Below are 18,090 nucleotides of genomic sequence, written 5' to 3' on the forward strand. Positions count from 1 at the left end.
TTTTTTTATCAATTGCTTAATTAATTTTTACTCTAATGTTGACTTTTTTTTTATTCCTTTTCCTACAGTTTAACGATCTAGTTGCATAATTTTCTCAACATAAATGATTTCATCGGAAGTCATAAACCGCAAAATTATGAATAAAAAATTTGATGTAGGTATTTTTTTATTTTTAATATACAATAGCTTTTATATAAAATATATTTCAACAATGCACGGGAAAAAATGCTGGAGTAGAATTTACCACACCAAACTAGTAAAAATTTTACTACACTTTGTGGTCGCCGCAATGACAACTGTAGTAACATAAGCCACAGTGTGCGTGATATTTTACTACTATAGGACTTCTGCTTACTACTGTAATGTGGTAAAACTTTGTAGTTTCCACAACTACTCAATGTAGTATAAAATACTTATTTTGTGGTTTTGGGAACCACACAATTTTATATGAATTGGTATCTGTTACTATTTTTGGAGTATACAATACCAGATTACTTGTACAATCTACTCCAATGTGTGGTAAAATGATCAAAAGAAGAAAATAACAGCGCCACCTACAACTTTTTTACTCCATTCTGTGGGTATCCTCAACTTGTGTCAGTGTATTTAATATTATAAATAATATTATAAAACATTATAAATTATAATATATATAATTAAAAATATTTATATATATAATTAAAAATCGAGGCGTGCAATTATAATATATACACTGAAAAAAAAATTTATTTGAGCCAACTAAGATTTATTTGAGCCAAAGATATCGTATATTTGGATATGGCCAAATAAATATTTAATTATGAGAAAGATATAATATATTTGAGTAGTTTAATTGCGTGAAATAAGTGGTTAATTTGTGGTAAAGAAATGATCCGATTGCTACAAATAAATAAGGGCTTCAAATATATGTATAGTATCGCCAAATTTTAGGTTATTTGTCACAAATTTAATTTCTTTACCACAAATATATTAATTACTTACCACAAATAAATTATATATTTCCGTCAAATTATAAAATTATTTGAATCAACTGTCATATTTTGTTCTACCAAATATATTTATTTGTCATTAAGAAATATTTTTTAAAAAGCCACAAATAAATTGATTTATTTGGGACAAATATTTCTTTTTTTCAGTGTATAATTTAAAATAAATATATATATAAAAAATATAATACAAAAAAATTTTTTTTGTATTACCTGTCATTCTTCTTTTTGCTTACCTCACCTACAACTTCTATTAAATTTTATTTCTATGCTCTTATCAGTGAATTGTGATTTTAATGCAATTTTTTAAATCATTGCTTATTGAGTATTTGTTATTTATTAGAATTATAACTTTTAAAACGATGTTTTTTATATTTTCTATTAATAAAAATTAATACTTAATTATTCTAAGTTTATGCTTATACGAGAATTTATAGATTACAAATATATTTTTAAAATTATCCTTATCAGATATTGATAAAAAGTAGGCTTTTGAAATTTGAGTCCTTATTATTTTAAGTTATTCATTAATAAATTCATTTTTATATCATTTTAATTTGATATACTGTAAGTCCGAAGAATCTAAGATTAATTTTTATATTTTTATAACGTTTTCAATATCATAAAAACTACACTGAAAAAAAGAAATATTTGTCCCAAATAAATCAATTTATTTGTGGCTTTTTAAAAAATATTTCTTAATGACAAATAAATATATTTGGTAGAACAAAATATGACAGTTGATTCAAATAATTTTATAATTTGACGGAAATATCTAATTTATTTGTGGTAAGTAATTAATATATTTGTGGTAAAGAAATTAAATTTGTGACAAATAACCTAAAATTTGGCGATACTATACATATATTTGAAGCCCTTATTTATTTGTAGCAATTGGATCATTTCTTTACCACAAATAAACCATTTATTTCACGCAATTAAACTACTCAAATATATTATATCTTTCTCATAATTAAATATTTATTTGGTCATATCCAAATATACGATATATTTGGCTCAAATAAATCTTAGTTGACTCAAATAAATTTTTTTTTCAGTGTAATGATCGTTAACTAACAGATATTTAATTAATACATTACGAATAAAATATATTCTACTATGTTGTGGAGTAAAATGAACCACAGTGGTTATTTAATGCTAGTTCTTATTACTACTTACTGTAGTAAATGGTACTACAGGTTGTGTACCACAGTGTACTAGTAACTGTTACTAAACGTGTAGTTATCCTATATATTACTAGTCAGTGTAGTAAATGGAACTCCATTTGTAGTAAATTTAACTACACATTTTTTTCCGTGTGTGTATTGAAGCAGCATATAATTTAGTGAACTGGCGACTGTTGTGGTTGGTTAAGAAGATGCAAAATTAATGTTTGTGGTACAAAGATAGTCGAACAATATTCTATACACGTATTTTACATGTATAAGTATAAATATATTTATATATAGTGTGGCCTCGAAGAATTCTTCGAGGCCACACCACGAATTAGTATAAAAGCGAGCCAAAGGTTTCACTATGGCGCATGGTAGTTGGTGAAATGGTTGTACGGTCTGGCGACCGCAGCACGCGACACCATATGGTCAACTCTCGCACCCTACCAATACAAGTTACTACAGGTTTCCGCTATTCTCCAGTTCACCGATCTTTCTCCGGTGATACCACCAACTTCTTCGCACGATCTTTATCGTATACCTTATCCATATATCCACTCCCGACATACTAATACACTAATGTAAACCGAAAAAAACGAAAAAAAAAAAAGAACGTTGTTTCTTTTTTTTAATAAATAAACTTTCAAAGTCGTGGCGCCAATTTAATTAATAACAATCTTATCGGTTATCAAATAAAATTCAAGATAATAATCATATTGATTTGAATATATCGGGTATTATAACAGCGACGCTCAACTTAATATTTAATAACAGAATAGTGAATAATGCTACAAAAGGTGATAGAATAGTGATTCACCCCTCTTGTTAACTAACTACACTTACACCCCAAAAATTACAATAGGGGAATTTAAAAGCATCTAGGGTGGCCTCGCTCGCGTTTTGCCGCGTCCTCTTGTCTCACAATATGTATCGATGCTCATGGATATTATGGATCCATACACATTTATACATAATATAGTAGAGATTTACAACAACACGCAAAAAATTTTTTTTTCTTATCATTTCAAAAGTTTCTTTTAGGTATAAAAAAAATTTTCCTAAAAGCGCAGCTCGATATCTCAAGTCTACGAGACGCTCAACAATTTTCCGTTTTCCCATATAAGTAACACATGAAATTTTTTTTTTTTTTCGTTTTTTCCGCATAAAATTCTGAACAAAATCTTTTATTCTAATTTTGATACACATATTCGTGTAGGAAATTTAAATCTCTACAAAAAAGCTCTGACATATTTTTCTCGTAATCTTAACAGATAAAAAGTTATCAGGTCTTGAACGCTCGCAATCAAATGAAATCTATAACAAAGTATGACTTTAGATCAAAAATTGTATTGCAATGAATGATCTGATTATGTAATAACACTGATTTCAACTGTCAGTAACGACTTGAGGATTACGTTCTAGTCAGATTTCCCGTAATTAAAAAATGTAGTGATTATTAGTTTACAAGTAGATGATGAATTTGTAATTGTATAAATAAATATTTACAACAGTTAAAGATTATTTTTAAGCAGCTAGAACTCATTCCACATTTAGAAAAATTTGATAATCGTTCTGAAATCATATCAGGTTAAATTTAATTGAATTACAAGGGTTTAAAGCCTGATAACTTTTTACCTGTTAAGATTGAAAGAAAACCGTATGAAACTTTTTTTGTAAAGAAGTAAATTTCTTAGAAAAATATTCACATCAAAATTAGAATAAAAATTTTTTTCGGAGTTTTATGCGGAAAAAATGAAAAAAAACAAATAAATTTTCATGTTATTTATATAAGAAAGCGAAAAATCGTTGGTCTCGTAGACGGAATATTGAGCTGCGCTTTTAGAAGAATTTTTTTTATGCGTAGAAGAAACTTTTGAGATGATAAGAAAAAAACTTTTTTTTTTTTGGATCACCCTATTATATATATATGAGCTAAACTCGTTAATTTTTTTTGTTTTTCAACGTTGACATTATTTTTTTTTTTGCTATTACTCCAATATACTCATCTAGGTGTTGTTTGATAACAAACGTAAGCTACTTGTGTTTTGATGCTACGGCAAAATCAAAAACAACATTATATGCCTATCTGTGTTAGACAGTTTTAAATAAAACAACTGGTGTCGAATTTCAATGTCTTGTTTAAAGTTAAAAGCATAATCGAAGACGATGAAACAAGTAAGAGGGATAGAAAAAATATAATAAAATAAAATGAGTTTAAGCGAACGACGGAATTATAACTCAGAGTCAAGTTTGTCTGAGACAAAAAATATAGTCACGCTGTTCGTGCTCGAACGAAGAAGGGTCGCTGAGAAAAAGTTCTACGGGAAAAAAAAAAGAAAGAAAAAAAAAAAAAATAAAATAAAAAATAATAAATATAAAGTTGAAACCAAGACGGAAAAGGACAAGTCAAGACCAAGAACACTATGGGAAAGTCCCTCCCGGATAGATTGTTTGCGTAGGAGTCGCATGCTAAAACGATTATGCTCGTAGATCGTTAAATCTAGTCCACAATAAAGAATAGCCACTAAATTTATACGATAATATTGCTATTATAATAACTGTTTATAATTTTATTTTGGACTTACCCAGTGTTGTGTTGTGACCACTTCGCCGTCTGCGCTGTCTAAGCTCTACAAAAGAGAAAAGATTATACATTTTAAATAAATATATATTTAATATACATTTGTTATATTATTCGCACACGTGTTGGCTATTGAATATAATAGAGACAAAGCTTTTTTAAAGCTTTTTTAAATATATGTGTATTTTAAAATATATTACAAATAAATGGAGGAAATTTGAGTCTCTCATATCTAATCAACTATCGACTATTGATTTCTTGTTAACAATTAAATAATTCGTGATTTCGCAGACTAAGGTTTACTTTTGCCAACATATATACTATATATGTAGTATGGCTGGTTATCCGCTAATGCATGTAACAAATCGTTACGCTTTGACTCATGTTCTTACAATCTAACATTTCCATGAACACACTTATTAACTATCCACACATGCATTAAATAATAAACTTAAAAATTGTTATACTTACGTCTTTCTTTCTTTTGACGGTAGCGGCGCCTGTAAGATATAAAGATAAAAATGATTTTTATTTTAAGTGACAAACTAAATTTAAAATAACTATTTTATTTAATTATTTATTTATTATTTCTCAAGTGTTTCAAAGAAGGAGATATCATTAACAATAAAATAAATTACCGGCTGAAGAATTTGGTGTCCGCGCGGTGTTTCCAGTTGGTGTTGCAGGATTCGATGCCGACGTTGGGGTGCTAAGGGAGGGGGCCGTGACTCCTCGGGTGCCAAATGGAAAGTACGGTGAATCTGGTGGATATGTTGCGCCTTCGACGTTTGTGTTACCGCCACCACCACCACCTCCACCACCTGGTCCACTGCCTGGGCCATTCGGCGTTGGGCCGAATGCACTGCCACCATACGTCTAAAACGAAGTAATACAAATAATTAAACCTAACGCTAAATCTATATTCATCAGGTCAATCACTGATGTGATAAATAATCACCGCTAAAGTTAATTAATTTTGGAATTTTACAATTAAACATTTTTGTGGAAAATTGTAATGGAATACAGCATTTGACAATTAATGTACACTAAATACATCCAAAAATTTTTTTTTTTTTGAGTTATTTTGGCAATAAATCATCAGTTGAATCGATTTTTATCTCTTATCAATAAGTGTTTAACGATGAGTATAGTGATTAGATATGATTATCAATAACACAAGAAATATTACCGAATTTATTTAAACTCTGTCATACTTCTCTATATAATCATATCTGATAAGTCTATTTACAAAGAGTGAAATAGTACGATGAAATAAAATAAATATTAAGTAAAAAAAAAAAAAAAAAAAAAAAGAGGGATTTGATGATAATTTCACATAGGATTTGCTACTTATTAAAGACAACGGTAGTCGGATGAGCACTCAGCAGAAGCGGACCAAGACTTTATACTTATTCCAGGATAACTTTTCATCCAGGCCAGTTAACCTTCTTTGGGCACTCTCTTTAGCTTTGTTTTATCCATGTATACGTGAGTTCTCTGTCTATATAGATACAACTCTACGATAGCTGGGAAGGCGTAAGTGATATTAAAGTTGGCGATCAGTGGCTTTCAACTTGGTTATCATTAATTTAACCCAAAAGTTTGTCGAAAAAAGGAAAAAAATTAAAAGTTAATTTATTTAATTATAGTCATCGAATATTTTAAATAATCATTTTTATTAATAATAATTTTAAGTATTATATTTAAATTATGGTATGGTAAAAAAATTTTCGAGGATAAAATGGAAATTGAGAGCCACTCGGTGAAAATATTACTCGGGTCGAAGTTTTTGGATTATGTCGAGGGTTGTATAAAAGGGAGAGTCTTAAGACTGCGGGTAGAAAGATAATATATGCGTTAAATATTCTTATTTTTTTTTCTTTTAATATTTTTTTCCGACTAAATTTTACGGTACACTATTTAACGAGTCTGTTGAGTCATATATACGTGTATTAAATATTTAAACTTTTTAAAGTTACAAGTTTTATTTATTTATTTATATTTATCGAAAGCGGACTTTTATATGAATATTATATTGATAAGTAATTTATATGTGTTTGTATGTTTCTACTTACCATTCCATTGTCCATTGTTGGACCGTACGGTGATTGGAAGCCCGGTTTTTCTGTAAATTTTATTATAAAATTATTACAATGATAAATAAATTTTATTTTAAATGCTATTTAGTACTATGGTTTATTTAATTTTCTCTCTGTTTTAGAATAATAGTTTTAAAAGTTTTATTTTTCTGTCAGACTTTTATCATACTAAAGAGAAAATTCAAACTCGGGATAAATTTTTAGTTAGTAAATTACAAGGGATAGATATTTTTTGGTGGTTTGTACATATAAAGAGTGAAAGAAATTTATTAAGTGTAATTTTGAAAAAAATATAAAAATTCAAGAGAATGGTGATGAATTTAAATTACGTAAAAAGTTATACGGCATCGGGTATATATATATATATATATATAGATAATAAAACTGAAGATATAATGTCAGCATATACTGACGATACATCTTTATAAATCAAAAGGTTTAACATGGTTGTGCCATTTATTTTGTTTCTCGAACGCGGAACGTGATACACGCACAGAATAACCGATCAGGAGCATCAGCAAAGAAACTGAGAGCAGCATCTAGGCCGTGGTAACTCCCTTAAAACTCGGGAACACGGGTATCGGAAGCTAACCATATACACCAGAAGGAATACAGTATCCACGGAGGAACGAGACTTGATTCGATATTAATATCATTCAGACTCTGAAAAGTAACGTATATACAAGCATAAATTTATGGTGAATATGTGATCTAGAATAAACTTAAAAATTTACAGATGTCAGGACTTGAACATACTCTTGAAAACTTATAGCTTTCAATCTGTAAAGTTTGTTGCATTAAATATATATATCTACTAGCTAGTGGACTTTAGAGTGTATAGAGTGTGAGACTGATGTCCAGTTTCAAGACCGTCTATGCCAGCAGACGATTTGCTCAGATAACTATGAATCCTAACAGTTTCAGCTTGTCTATGACATATTCGTCGGAGCGTAGATACACCGACGGCACACCAGTAATATCATGCATCAAAGGACAAGCCTAGGTACCAACGTGTCATTCTCAGGACACTATGGTAAGCCCCGTTATGACGTACTGTCTCTCATCGTCCTATTGCAATACTGGGGTAAAACTGGGGTAAAACATAACTGCTCCATCGACCTAAATCAATTCTTACTTTTTTAATTCCATATATAATAAACCGCAAAAACATTTTATTATTAATAATAGCTTTGAGTTACAATTTCAAGATGTTTTCAGCCATAATTATTTTCAAATAAATTACATACTTGGCATAATTAAAATATGAACCAAATCTTTTGATAATTGATTTTGGGTTGTATTTTTTTGGATAAAAATTTTAGACCAGACTTTAATGATGCTGATAAAATCTGGTAAAATTATTATTTCCTTTTATTAAATGACATCTATAATTGAATTTTGCACTAAACCGCAATATTCCCACGCATAAAATTTATTTTTTCCACTAGATTAAGGAAGTGTATATATTTACCACATGTCGTCTGAGAATTTAAAAAATTCAAAGTAACTTTAGTAGGATTTGAAATCCAAACTAAGCGATGATGCTCGTTGCAGTGTTCTTAATCGATCAAGATTAAATTGCGTCTGGTCTTTAAAAACTTTCTATATACGTTTTGTATTTTATAGCAAAAGATATTTTTAAATATAAATTTCTAAATATTAACTCTTTTTTCATTAAATTTCAACAGAGCGAACACAGGTGAGTAGCAGCCAGTTCACCTTCAGAGTAAAGACGATTTAAAATCGCCTCACCTGCCATACTCACTACAAGTACTTTCGAATGTATGACTAAAAATAAATCTTTAAATTTATATGTATATTTAAAAAAAAAACAAAAGCTTCTCAATTTCATCAATCTACCTTGCATTGTTTCATATATATATATATTTATAGATGATATTTTTTTGAAATCGAATAACGATATCGAGTAGTAGACTCCGACGATGTGAATTCGTGTGGTCGTGCCACGCGACTCAAAGGGTTCTCGTACAGGTAAAAATAAAATTGAGAAGGGACATGACAAAAAATGAATAAAAAAAAAATTCCCCGTCCAGGATAGACAGAGGAAATAATACCTTCTCAGAGTTTTGGTTGTCAGGGGGCCTTGGAGCAACCCCAATAGCTTAGTCGAGGGGTAAAGTTGAGGAGGTTGAGGAGGTTGAGAGAAACGAGAAGAATAGAGAGAATTTGGGATACAAACTAGTGAAGAAAAATTGAAAAAAAAAAAAAAAAAAACAAAATATAAAAAGTTGAGAAGGGCTCAGGTAGCCATTGGTGCTCAACCGTGCCTGAATATACTAGTATTCGTTGGACTCTTTATATTTGTACTACACAGAATACTATACAGAGTTGTCTGAAGGGGAATAATAATAAGAGTAGCCATAGTGGTGAGAGTAAAGTCCAGAAACCAGACCCTTTTATAATCAAGGATGAACGACCGCGGTCAAAATTTTAAAAGGTGCAGCTTGCATTTTTATTATAGGACGATACAGTTTTAAGACCTGTATCCGGCCATTTGGATTGATCGATAACTCTTAGGGGATAAAATATGTACAAGATATATTCTTAGGGATTTAGCGAGGGCGGATATGAGAGAGGAAGAGAGGTCAAACAAGATTTTTGAATAGTCTGATGGCTGACCTGGCTAATGCCGCATTATAACTTTAGATATTTTAAATACTAAATTAAATTTTTCATATTTTAACATCAATAAATGCTCATCATAATCATATGAAGAATCAGCTAAGAAAAAAATAAACTTTATTTATCCGGTACCCTTGAGATATCTACAAGTTATTCAAATTACATATTTCGTAATTTCCGTTTTTAAATTTATGAATTGCTAATATATATATATATATATATGTGTGTATCACAAGTTGATATGTTATATTATATTGAGAAACTTTTGATAAAACTGGTGGGGATTTTTAAGGGTTTTGATACTTTGATGAAGCCCCAGGGTGCCATGGGTACCCCAGTGGGGCTTACTCTTTTTATAAAAGAAAGACAGAGTAAAAGCAAAAAAATTAGAATTAAAAATGAAATAAAAGTGAGAGAGAAAGGAGACTACAGAACGGTGTTGGATAGTGAGTTTAATGCGAAGGTGTATCGGGGAGAGAAGGCTGTCTGCCACGCGACCAGGTAACCAAGTGGTGGGGCGCGAGACTTGGGTCTTAAAAAACGATTACAAAGCTATACTCGAAACCGATTATTCAAAATCTCTGGTAAAGATGCGAGAGTACTAGAAAACTTATTTAACGCTTGCAAATAACTTGACCTGTTATATAACCTCAAGGATTTGATGTATTATTATTATTATTATTATTCAATTGGAGTAAATAAAGTATGTTTTAAAAACAGCGTAAAAGCAAGATTTTTTAATAACTAAAACCCTGAGGCATTTGAGCACCCCGGAGAAAAGGAAGCTAAAGGGACGCGGGAGGAAAAGAACACGAAACAGAAAAATAAAAAGTATTAAAGGAGAAAAAAAAATAATCGTCCGTTGCACCGTTTGGGAGTAAACGGAACGCGTACGTGTACTTGGGTGCTGTTGGCTCTGCCACGCGACCAAGGATCTGGTGGGGGCACGATGTAGCCGGACGATCTAACGGGGCGCGGGAGGGTAACGGCAGAGGTAAAAAATAAAAAAAAAGTTGTAGAAGGCGAACGAGCAACCGAAAGAGCGGGACAGGGGGATAAGGGAATGAGACGCTCGGGGGACGACGGCCGCCGCAGCAGCTGTCGCTGATGGTGCCCCCCTTCATGTTGCACTGGAAGGGGCCCAACAGAGAACACTGGCGTAGGGCGTCAGGGCCCACTGGCCCATCCAGAGGTTCTCCACCACTATTTTATCACTTTTTATTTTAAATTACCCGCAAAATCTTCAGTAGTAACTATTTGTCAATAACTAAATCTCGTAATCTTGTTTAATTAGTGTACAGATAAATGATTATTCTGAGCTTAGAACAGCGTGTTACTTGTTATTCTTTGATTATATCTATTATTTAACTAAGTATGTGAAAATGTCAATGATTAAATTTAACAATACGTATCTTTAAATGGAGTCAATGTATCTTAATATTTTAATAATTATCAATTACTTCTTAGTACTCTACTATATATAATTTTTGCATCTATTGTATCCTATAGCTCTTGGAGGTAAGCGTCGGGGTCAAATAAAATTTATTAAATTTAAATTAAGAAAAAAAAAATATATATATATATGTATATTTAGGAAAAGACTGACGTGAATTAAGCTCGTAAATCTATTAAAGTATCAATGGTGTATTCCATTAAGTCCGACAGTGATGAACTTTTGGGTGAGGGTGAAATTTATTAAAAATTCATTTAAAACATTGCATAACTGATTGGTTAGTTAGTGGAAAGGTGTGTAACAATAAACGAATAACCGGGGTGGCTGTTAGCACAAAACGCAAACGCGTGCCGAGGCACGTGACCTACACGTGTCTACTCGTCTTCTCCCCCCTCCCACCTTTTTCTTCATTCCTCATCACGGCTCTCTGATTGTATTCCTTCACTATCTATTAACACAATTCTTCCTATCGTTTATCTAATATATAATATATATTTACATTTATATATCTTATCACAAAATCTGACTACTCAAACTCATTTCTTTCAAAGTCGCTTGACCTTTTTCCCGACTATGTACCCTTTAAGCATATCAAAGTATTCAACAAGTGATCAGATTCTTTACCAATCGGTAAATGATTTTTAAAAAAGGGCTGTTCAGTCAAACTTAACAAAATTAGTTAATTGGAAGCTCAAAAATTTATCAATAATACTAATTATGACGTCAAAACAAAGACACCTGCCAAAAAAAAAGGCGCCAGGGCAATGGCTTTGCAAACAGAATCACAGCACACATACACATATACCAGTACATACGAAATATTTATTGGGGGTTGATGTTTAGCAGTAGCATTTGCTGTACTAAATAACATGCGGGCCAGCAAACTTGACTAACGTCGAAATCTGACCAGATGTCTAGTTCCAAAGGCAGGTCGTGTCAGGGTGTATTGGCCCGTTTATGTTCACGACCTGGTGTCTGCACCTCTACAGGTGCTAAATCATTTAAACTCCATATGTTTTTTAAATCACTAAAATTATAACACGTACACACACACACACACTTAAAAATAAGTGATTATCAAAACAATCGTTTAATATATAATTTAATAAAAAATCCTCTAAATTATAGGATGTTTGCGTATAGGTATGAAAATAAATTAAAAAAGAAAAAGTTAATAAATTTAAAAGTTGAGAACTTGTGATACCACGCCAATGCTGGGGGGATATGTGAGGACGTGCTCCTAGGGTGGTAGCTGCAGCCGAAATACAAGAGACACTCTCCATCATGATATGGATTCGTTTCAAAAAAAATATATATATAATTTTAGACAACATAAATTTATAAACTCGATAAATTAAACAGAATTGTGTAAATAAATTTTTTACTAACATTTGTATTAAAGAAAAAAAAAAAAAAGTAATCTGGAGAAAGTATATCCTAAAGAAGCAGATGGTCTTTTCATCGTGTTAAGTATATGCTAACACAATAAACAAATACTAAAAAAATTGTTTTAAAAAATAATGAATTAAAATTTAAATAAAAAAAAAAAATATTATAATTTTGTTGAAATTTATATGACGAAAAATTCCGTTATTTTATGGAGGCAGGCTAAATATGCCAATTTTTATCCGACAACAGTTATTATAATTCCGAGGACGTGTGCGAGGCGCGTGTGAGGAGCCAGAGGGTGGGAGGAGAAAGAGGATCTATGCATGAGAGAAACAGGAAGAAAATGAGAAAGAGGAGAAGAGGCAGGTGCATCATGGTGACACTCCCTCGGTTGGTTATAACTTTGAGGCTGCTAGAGCCCCGAAGTCACGGAGTGTTGTGTCTGGACCTATACGTTTATGGTTTTTACTCATTGCATTGCTTGTTATTTTTTGTTTAAAAGACTATTTAAAACTTTTAACAATTATAATAAACTGTTAATCTTTTTAAGTTATTGTCGACTTTTAAACTTTATTGTATTTATTTCCTTGTTTTAAATTTTTTCTACAAGCAAACAATAAATTATTTAACCCATTATACATAATATTTTTATTTGTCAAGTTTTAAATGTAAATAATTAAAATATTAAATTGTGCAAAATATAAAATAATAAAAAAATTTTCGAATGATCATAAGAAGATTCTTTATAAACTTGCCGCTCCAACACCTGTCGAGGAGATCGGCCAACAAAGATTTCTCTTTGTATTATTTTATTTTTAAAAAATAACTTCCAAAGCCCCATAAGATCTCATGATCACCAGCCAGATATTTTTAGAACTTATAGATAAAAATCCTTCATCTATATATAGATATCCTTGTACTTGAAAACATGAATGTTGTATTATTTTTTTAATTTTTTTCCATTTATTAATTTATAAGATTAGATTTAATATTTAATGTTCTTAATCTTTTAAGTATTTGTGGATGGAAAAATCTCTATGATAATATATTTTTTAGTGCTGATAAATAAATGAATTTATATGAATAAATGAAAATAAATATAGAGAAAAAGACGCAGTACAATTCACCCAGGGTTAATTGTGTCGATTAATTACGTACTTGACATACGATTTAAATTGCTCTCGACAATTTTCAACGGCATAGATATATACAAGCACAATTACTACAATCGACTCAAGTGGGTAACGCTAAAGAATTTAAATACCATCATATTAAATAACTTTAATGTATTTTTTTTCTAAATATTTAAATCATTAACAATTTTGTTGTTTTTTTTAATTTTATATATAAGAATGAGAAACACTGTGATGCAAGTACGATGCATCCTCCATATACCACACGAAATTCTCATCTCGGCAGGTGTAAGCAATCCAGAAACATCATTCCAAAAGTTCTTCGCGTCATTGATTCAACTTTCGATGTATATTTAATGCTTGGGTACCTTTTTGCATTAAACCCGAGACGGATATAATATAAACGAAAATTTAAATTCTAAGTATTTAACTATTTTTTAAGAAATTTAATTTTCTAAAAAAAAAAGTCTTGAGTGAAATTTTTTACAAAGTTATAGACTATGAGAATTGTAGTTGGCTACTACTATTTTTTATTATTATTTAAATGTCTATTTTTTATTTTCAACTATTGATATAATTTTTTTTATGTTAGTTTAGACATTGTTTATAGAGCATTAAAATTTCTACAAAATTTGTGAATTTTTTTTTTTTAAATTCAATAATTTTCTAGTTACGGGCGTTACAAGTATTTGAAACAAGACAAAATATTTATTATAAAAAAAGTTTTTTTTTCTTTTAATTTCAATTTAAAACTTATTGATTATTCAAATATTTATCTTTGTTCCGAATTTATAAATAAAATTATTGAATGTTGTGTTGAAATTTAATAATGATAGAAAATATACCCACGATGAAAATTTGAAATAAAATTAAAAAAAAAAGGTCGCATTTATTAATTAATTAAAAATTAATCATAAATATTCTCAAGAGAATAAAAGGGTAGGTTATTAGATAGTAAAATGAAAAATAGCAATAGAGGCAGCACTGTCCAGCACATTGACAAGTAGAACCAAAACACAGATCGTGGTTGGAAAAAAAAAAAAAAAAAAAAAACATTAATAAATTAATACACTTGATCACAATAATATCACGAGTAATTACTAAAATAATAATTACAATAAAATGAAGTAAACAATAACGTCGGCTGTAAATATGTAAAACCGACTGGCATTAATCGAAGTATTAAATAGGTAAGCTCACGCTGGTCATAACTCGTGTAATTTAATGATACAAACTGATAATAAATATTTAAATATCTACAGGTAATTAATTAACAATGTAATAATAAATGTATGTTATCACTTACCGGGTTGTTTGTTGGCTATTTTATTGAAACAATTTTGAAAAACCTCGTAGAGATGCATTGGCTCGTCGTCGCTGGCCGCCATGTTTTTACGAACTGTCGGTTGTGAATCTGAGTTTTCCTGTTCGGCCACATGCGGAGCCACCCTGCACTCATCTACTGACACACACTGACACACACCATTCTCTACTCGTACTCAGACTTGTGCAAACCTTTTTTACTACATTTACAACACTATCAGATCAGAAGCAGCTAGAGATACACGATACTGACTATAGAACATCCTACAGCCTACAGCCACCAGCGGCAGGCAGCGGCTACTGTCGTTGGATCTCGTCTACCCTATCCCCTATACTGTATCAAATATTATTCTATATTCTATACGCTCTGTACAAATTCTGATTCCAAGAATCTACAGTACGTTTACGTTTGTGTGTTGTGTATATTTATTTAATAATAAAAACAAAACTCAACTAATGTGGCGCCATTTTATTTATTTATCGGCAACAGAAATGGTTTTATTTTTATTAAACAAATCATTTTTACTGAATTATTAAGATGTATAATATACATGATGCTAAAAGTCCCAGATATTCGACAATTTAAATGTTTTTATTAACGAGTCACTTGTCATTAAAATAAATTATTAAAAATATCTAACAAAAAGTTATTTGAGTGATATATTTTATAAATAATTAATTTATATAAAAAAAAAAAAAAAAATTTCAATGATTAAAATAAAAATTTTTGTTTAAATTCGGTATATTAGTAGACTATAATAATAAAAATATTCAAATAAAGTAGTTGAGAGCTACGGATGATGAGTAGAATGAAAAAAAAAAACTATACAGTAACTTGACATAAAAAATCTTAATATAAATTAATATTTTTACTGGTTTTTTGTTCACGTATAGTTAATTTTCTACAATTTATCCTGCAACTGTGAACAACTAAATGTTTGTTATTAAAAAATATTTAAAATGAATTTAATTTTTAATTATTATAGTTTATACATAAATAGTTACAGTGATTATTAAAATAGAAAATTTATTAAAAATAATTGTAATTTTAGTATAGTTTAGTTATTTAAAAATTTATAAATAAATAAAGTAATTCAAGTTAGTGCCGCATAGTATTTTTAAAAAGTATTTACTATTTTTTAAATTAAAAACTATATGAAAAAATTCTACTGTTCTGTAGATTATTATTATATTCCAGAAAAATCGTTGTTCTGAGGTACTGGATAAGAAATATCTTCATATTGTTGCCTTCCAAACTCTGCAATAATGAAAAAAAATTAAGATTAATGGGGTTTTAATTTATTGACAAGTATATAAACTTAGATAAATTAATTTATAGTAAGTAAAATAAACAAACCACCAGTTGCTGTTGGAAACAGAGTTGCAATGGTACCACCTCTTTGTTGGCCAATTTTCAATAGATATTTGGTTGAAAATATCCGAAAGATCAAATTTGCGATCATAATAATCCCGCTGAATCTCTGAGATGCATCTACAAGTTGGTGATGGTATCAGATAGTAACATCTTCTGCAGCATAGTCAGAGGATAATAGAATAACAGTGTCCTCTTATAAATTTATTTTATTGTCATTCATCATGCATTTAAATTTATAAATTAATATTAAATAATTTTTACTCACTGTCGCCATTAAAGTAGATTGCTAGCGTTATTATATCGAATAGAATTGATAAGACATTTATAATTAACGCCTAAAAAAAAAATTTATTCAGTTAAAGTAGTAAAGGGATCATATACGTTATTGAGTGAATAATTTTTACAAATTGTAAGGGTTCATCCGACTCAGTGTTATGGGTCGCCCAAAGAAGACACCCAAAGAATAATAAATTGTAAAATATCGCCGATTGTGGACACCATCTTCCTTGCAATCCCCTTTTGATGTGAAGTAATTATTAATTTTATTATTATAATGATTAAATTAATGTAATGACAAGTATTTTTTAAAACTATATTTACCATGTTGTAAGGATGAAATGTATAACAAAAATGATCTACAAAATAAACGTACATTTATATTAGTAGTATATTGTGTATGTGATTAAATTATTGATAATTTTGAATAATAAATCCGTCGATACGCCCAGTTGTATATAATTATCATATTAAGAACGTAATAACATTATTAAAGTATACATATACATAAATATCATTGTGAATATTCAATATAATTTTATTTACGTTTTAGATGGAAAAATATATATATGAAATATGAAATGAAAAAAATATTCCGAGTTTTTATAAAATGTCTGAGTTTAAATATATATATCGCAAATACGAAAAATGATGATAGTTTTTTGTAATATTATGTTTTTATAATTTAAGATTATTTTAAGTGTAACTAATTGTTAATTCTGTTGTTAATAAGCGAAAGGATAGTAAAGAGAATACCTTTAATGTTGCGTGAGATATATTTGATAAATTTGGCATTTTTTAAGAATCTTTGAAAAATATTTTATTCAAGTATTTGAAGCTACTGGTTTCGAACTGTCAGTATGAATAGACTATATTTTTTTTTGACGTAATAAGTAATAAAAATAAATATTATTGTAGACCCGAAGAATAACTTAGCAATTACTTAATAGTTTACATATTTGACACCAAAGATGTAGTGTATGGTAGATAAAATAGAGGTTAGATAGAAGTAAGAGAAATAACCAGAAGATGGTACTGCCAGTAAAGTACATGAAAAAATAATTTTTAAAAATGACAATTAATAATACGGAAATAAATTAAAAATTATTAGGTTTTCGATAGCTAAATCAAGCGGGAAAATTCTGAGGAGTTTCAATAAATGTTTATTGTTAGGTAAATATCTTTGAAAATCTAAGTATTGTATGTTCCTCATGATCGATTTTCAAGGAATTTTAGATATCAGGGCAGGCATCATTTTTTTATCCCGAAAGTCTCAATGATAATTTACTATTCACCGGCAAAGCAGGTTGCTTGTAATATCTGACGTATTAGTATAATCAACGTTTTGCATTATAGTAAGCATTACAAAAAGTAAAACTACAGTACTACTTGTCAGACAGTAGAATACAGCCTGATAAATTGTGTTGTTAGGCAATTGTATTATATGGTAGACTGTATGTTTACTATAATATTATTGTAATCATTACCATAATTCTTTCACATGCGATATGGGAACTGTTACCATAATGACGGAAATTGTTTCCACAGTTTGAACTTTGTCCCAGACAGTATGGGTTTAAATCCCATAATACCGAGTAATTATTACCATAACGGTATGGTATGATATTAAAAAATAAATTTTTCTTTGGACTTTTATGGG

At 29.6% G+C, this 18,090-nt stretch overlaps 2 protein-coding genes across 11 annotated transcripts in view; both read right to left on the bottom strand.

Moving 5' to 3' along the window:
- The window catches only part of LOC130666126 (protein daughterless), a 54,341-nt gene extending 39,304 nt beyond the window's left edge, over positions 1 to 15,037 (bottom strand). For 2 of the 10 annotated variants that reach the window (XM_057466853.1, XM_057466855.1), the window contains exons 1-5: positions 14,763 to 15,032; positions 6,815 to 6,864; positions 5,378 to 5,615; positions 5,211 to 5,239; positions 4,744 to 4,788 (exon numbers count right to left, since the gene is read on the bottom strand). In XM_057466853.1, coding sequence (XP_057322836.1) covers positions 4,744 to 4,788; positions 5,211 to 5,239; positions 5,378 to 5,615; positions 6,815 to 6,864; positions 14,763 to 14,844 — 444 coding nt within the window. In that variant the 5' untranslated portion in view covers positions 14,845 to 15,032. Of the gene's footprint in view, positions 1 to 4,743; positions 4,789 to 5,210; positions 5,240 to 5,377; positions 5,616 to 6,814; positions 6,865 to 14,762 lie in introns of all 10 variants that reach the window. The other 8 variants (XM_057466854.1, XM_057466850.1, XM_057466862.1 and 5 more) reach the window with 7 other exon arrangements.
- Positions 15,038 to 15,527: 490 nt separating this feature from the next.
- On the bottom strand, positions 15,528 to 17,393 carry LOC130666129 (uncharacterized). The gene is made up of 6 exons (XM_057466866.1): positions 17,187 to 17,393; positions 16,755 to 16,789; positions 16,559 to 16,670; positions 16,420 to 16,489; positions 16,137 to 16,271; positions 15,528 to 16,037 (listed from the first exon to the last, which is right to left on the bottom strand). The coding sequence occupies exons 1-6, from the start codon at positions 17,223 to 17,225 to the stop codon at positions 15,967 to 15,969; spliced, it is 462 nt and encodes a 153-aa protein (XP_057322849.1). The 5' UTR covers positions 17,226 to 17,393; the 3' UTR covers positions 15,528 to 15,966.
- Positions 17,394 to 18,090: the final 697 nt, after the last annotated feature.

The sequence above is a fragment of the Microplitis mediator genome, chromosome 3 (genome assembly GCF_029852145.1).
Source record: "Microplitis mediator isolate UGA2020A chromosome 3, iyMicMedi2.1, whole genome shotgun sequence".
Lineage (NCBI taxonomy): Eukaryota > Metazoa > Arthropoda > Insecta > Hymenoptera > Braconidae > Microplitis > Microplitis mediator.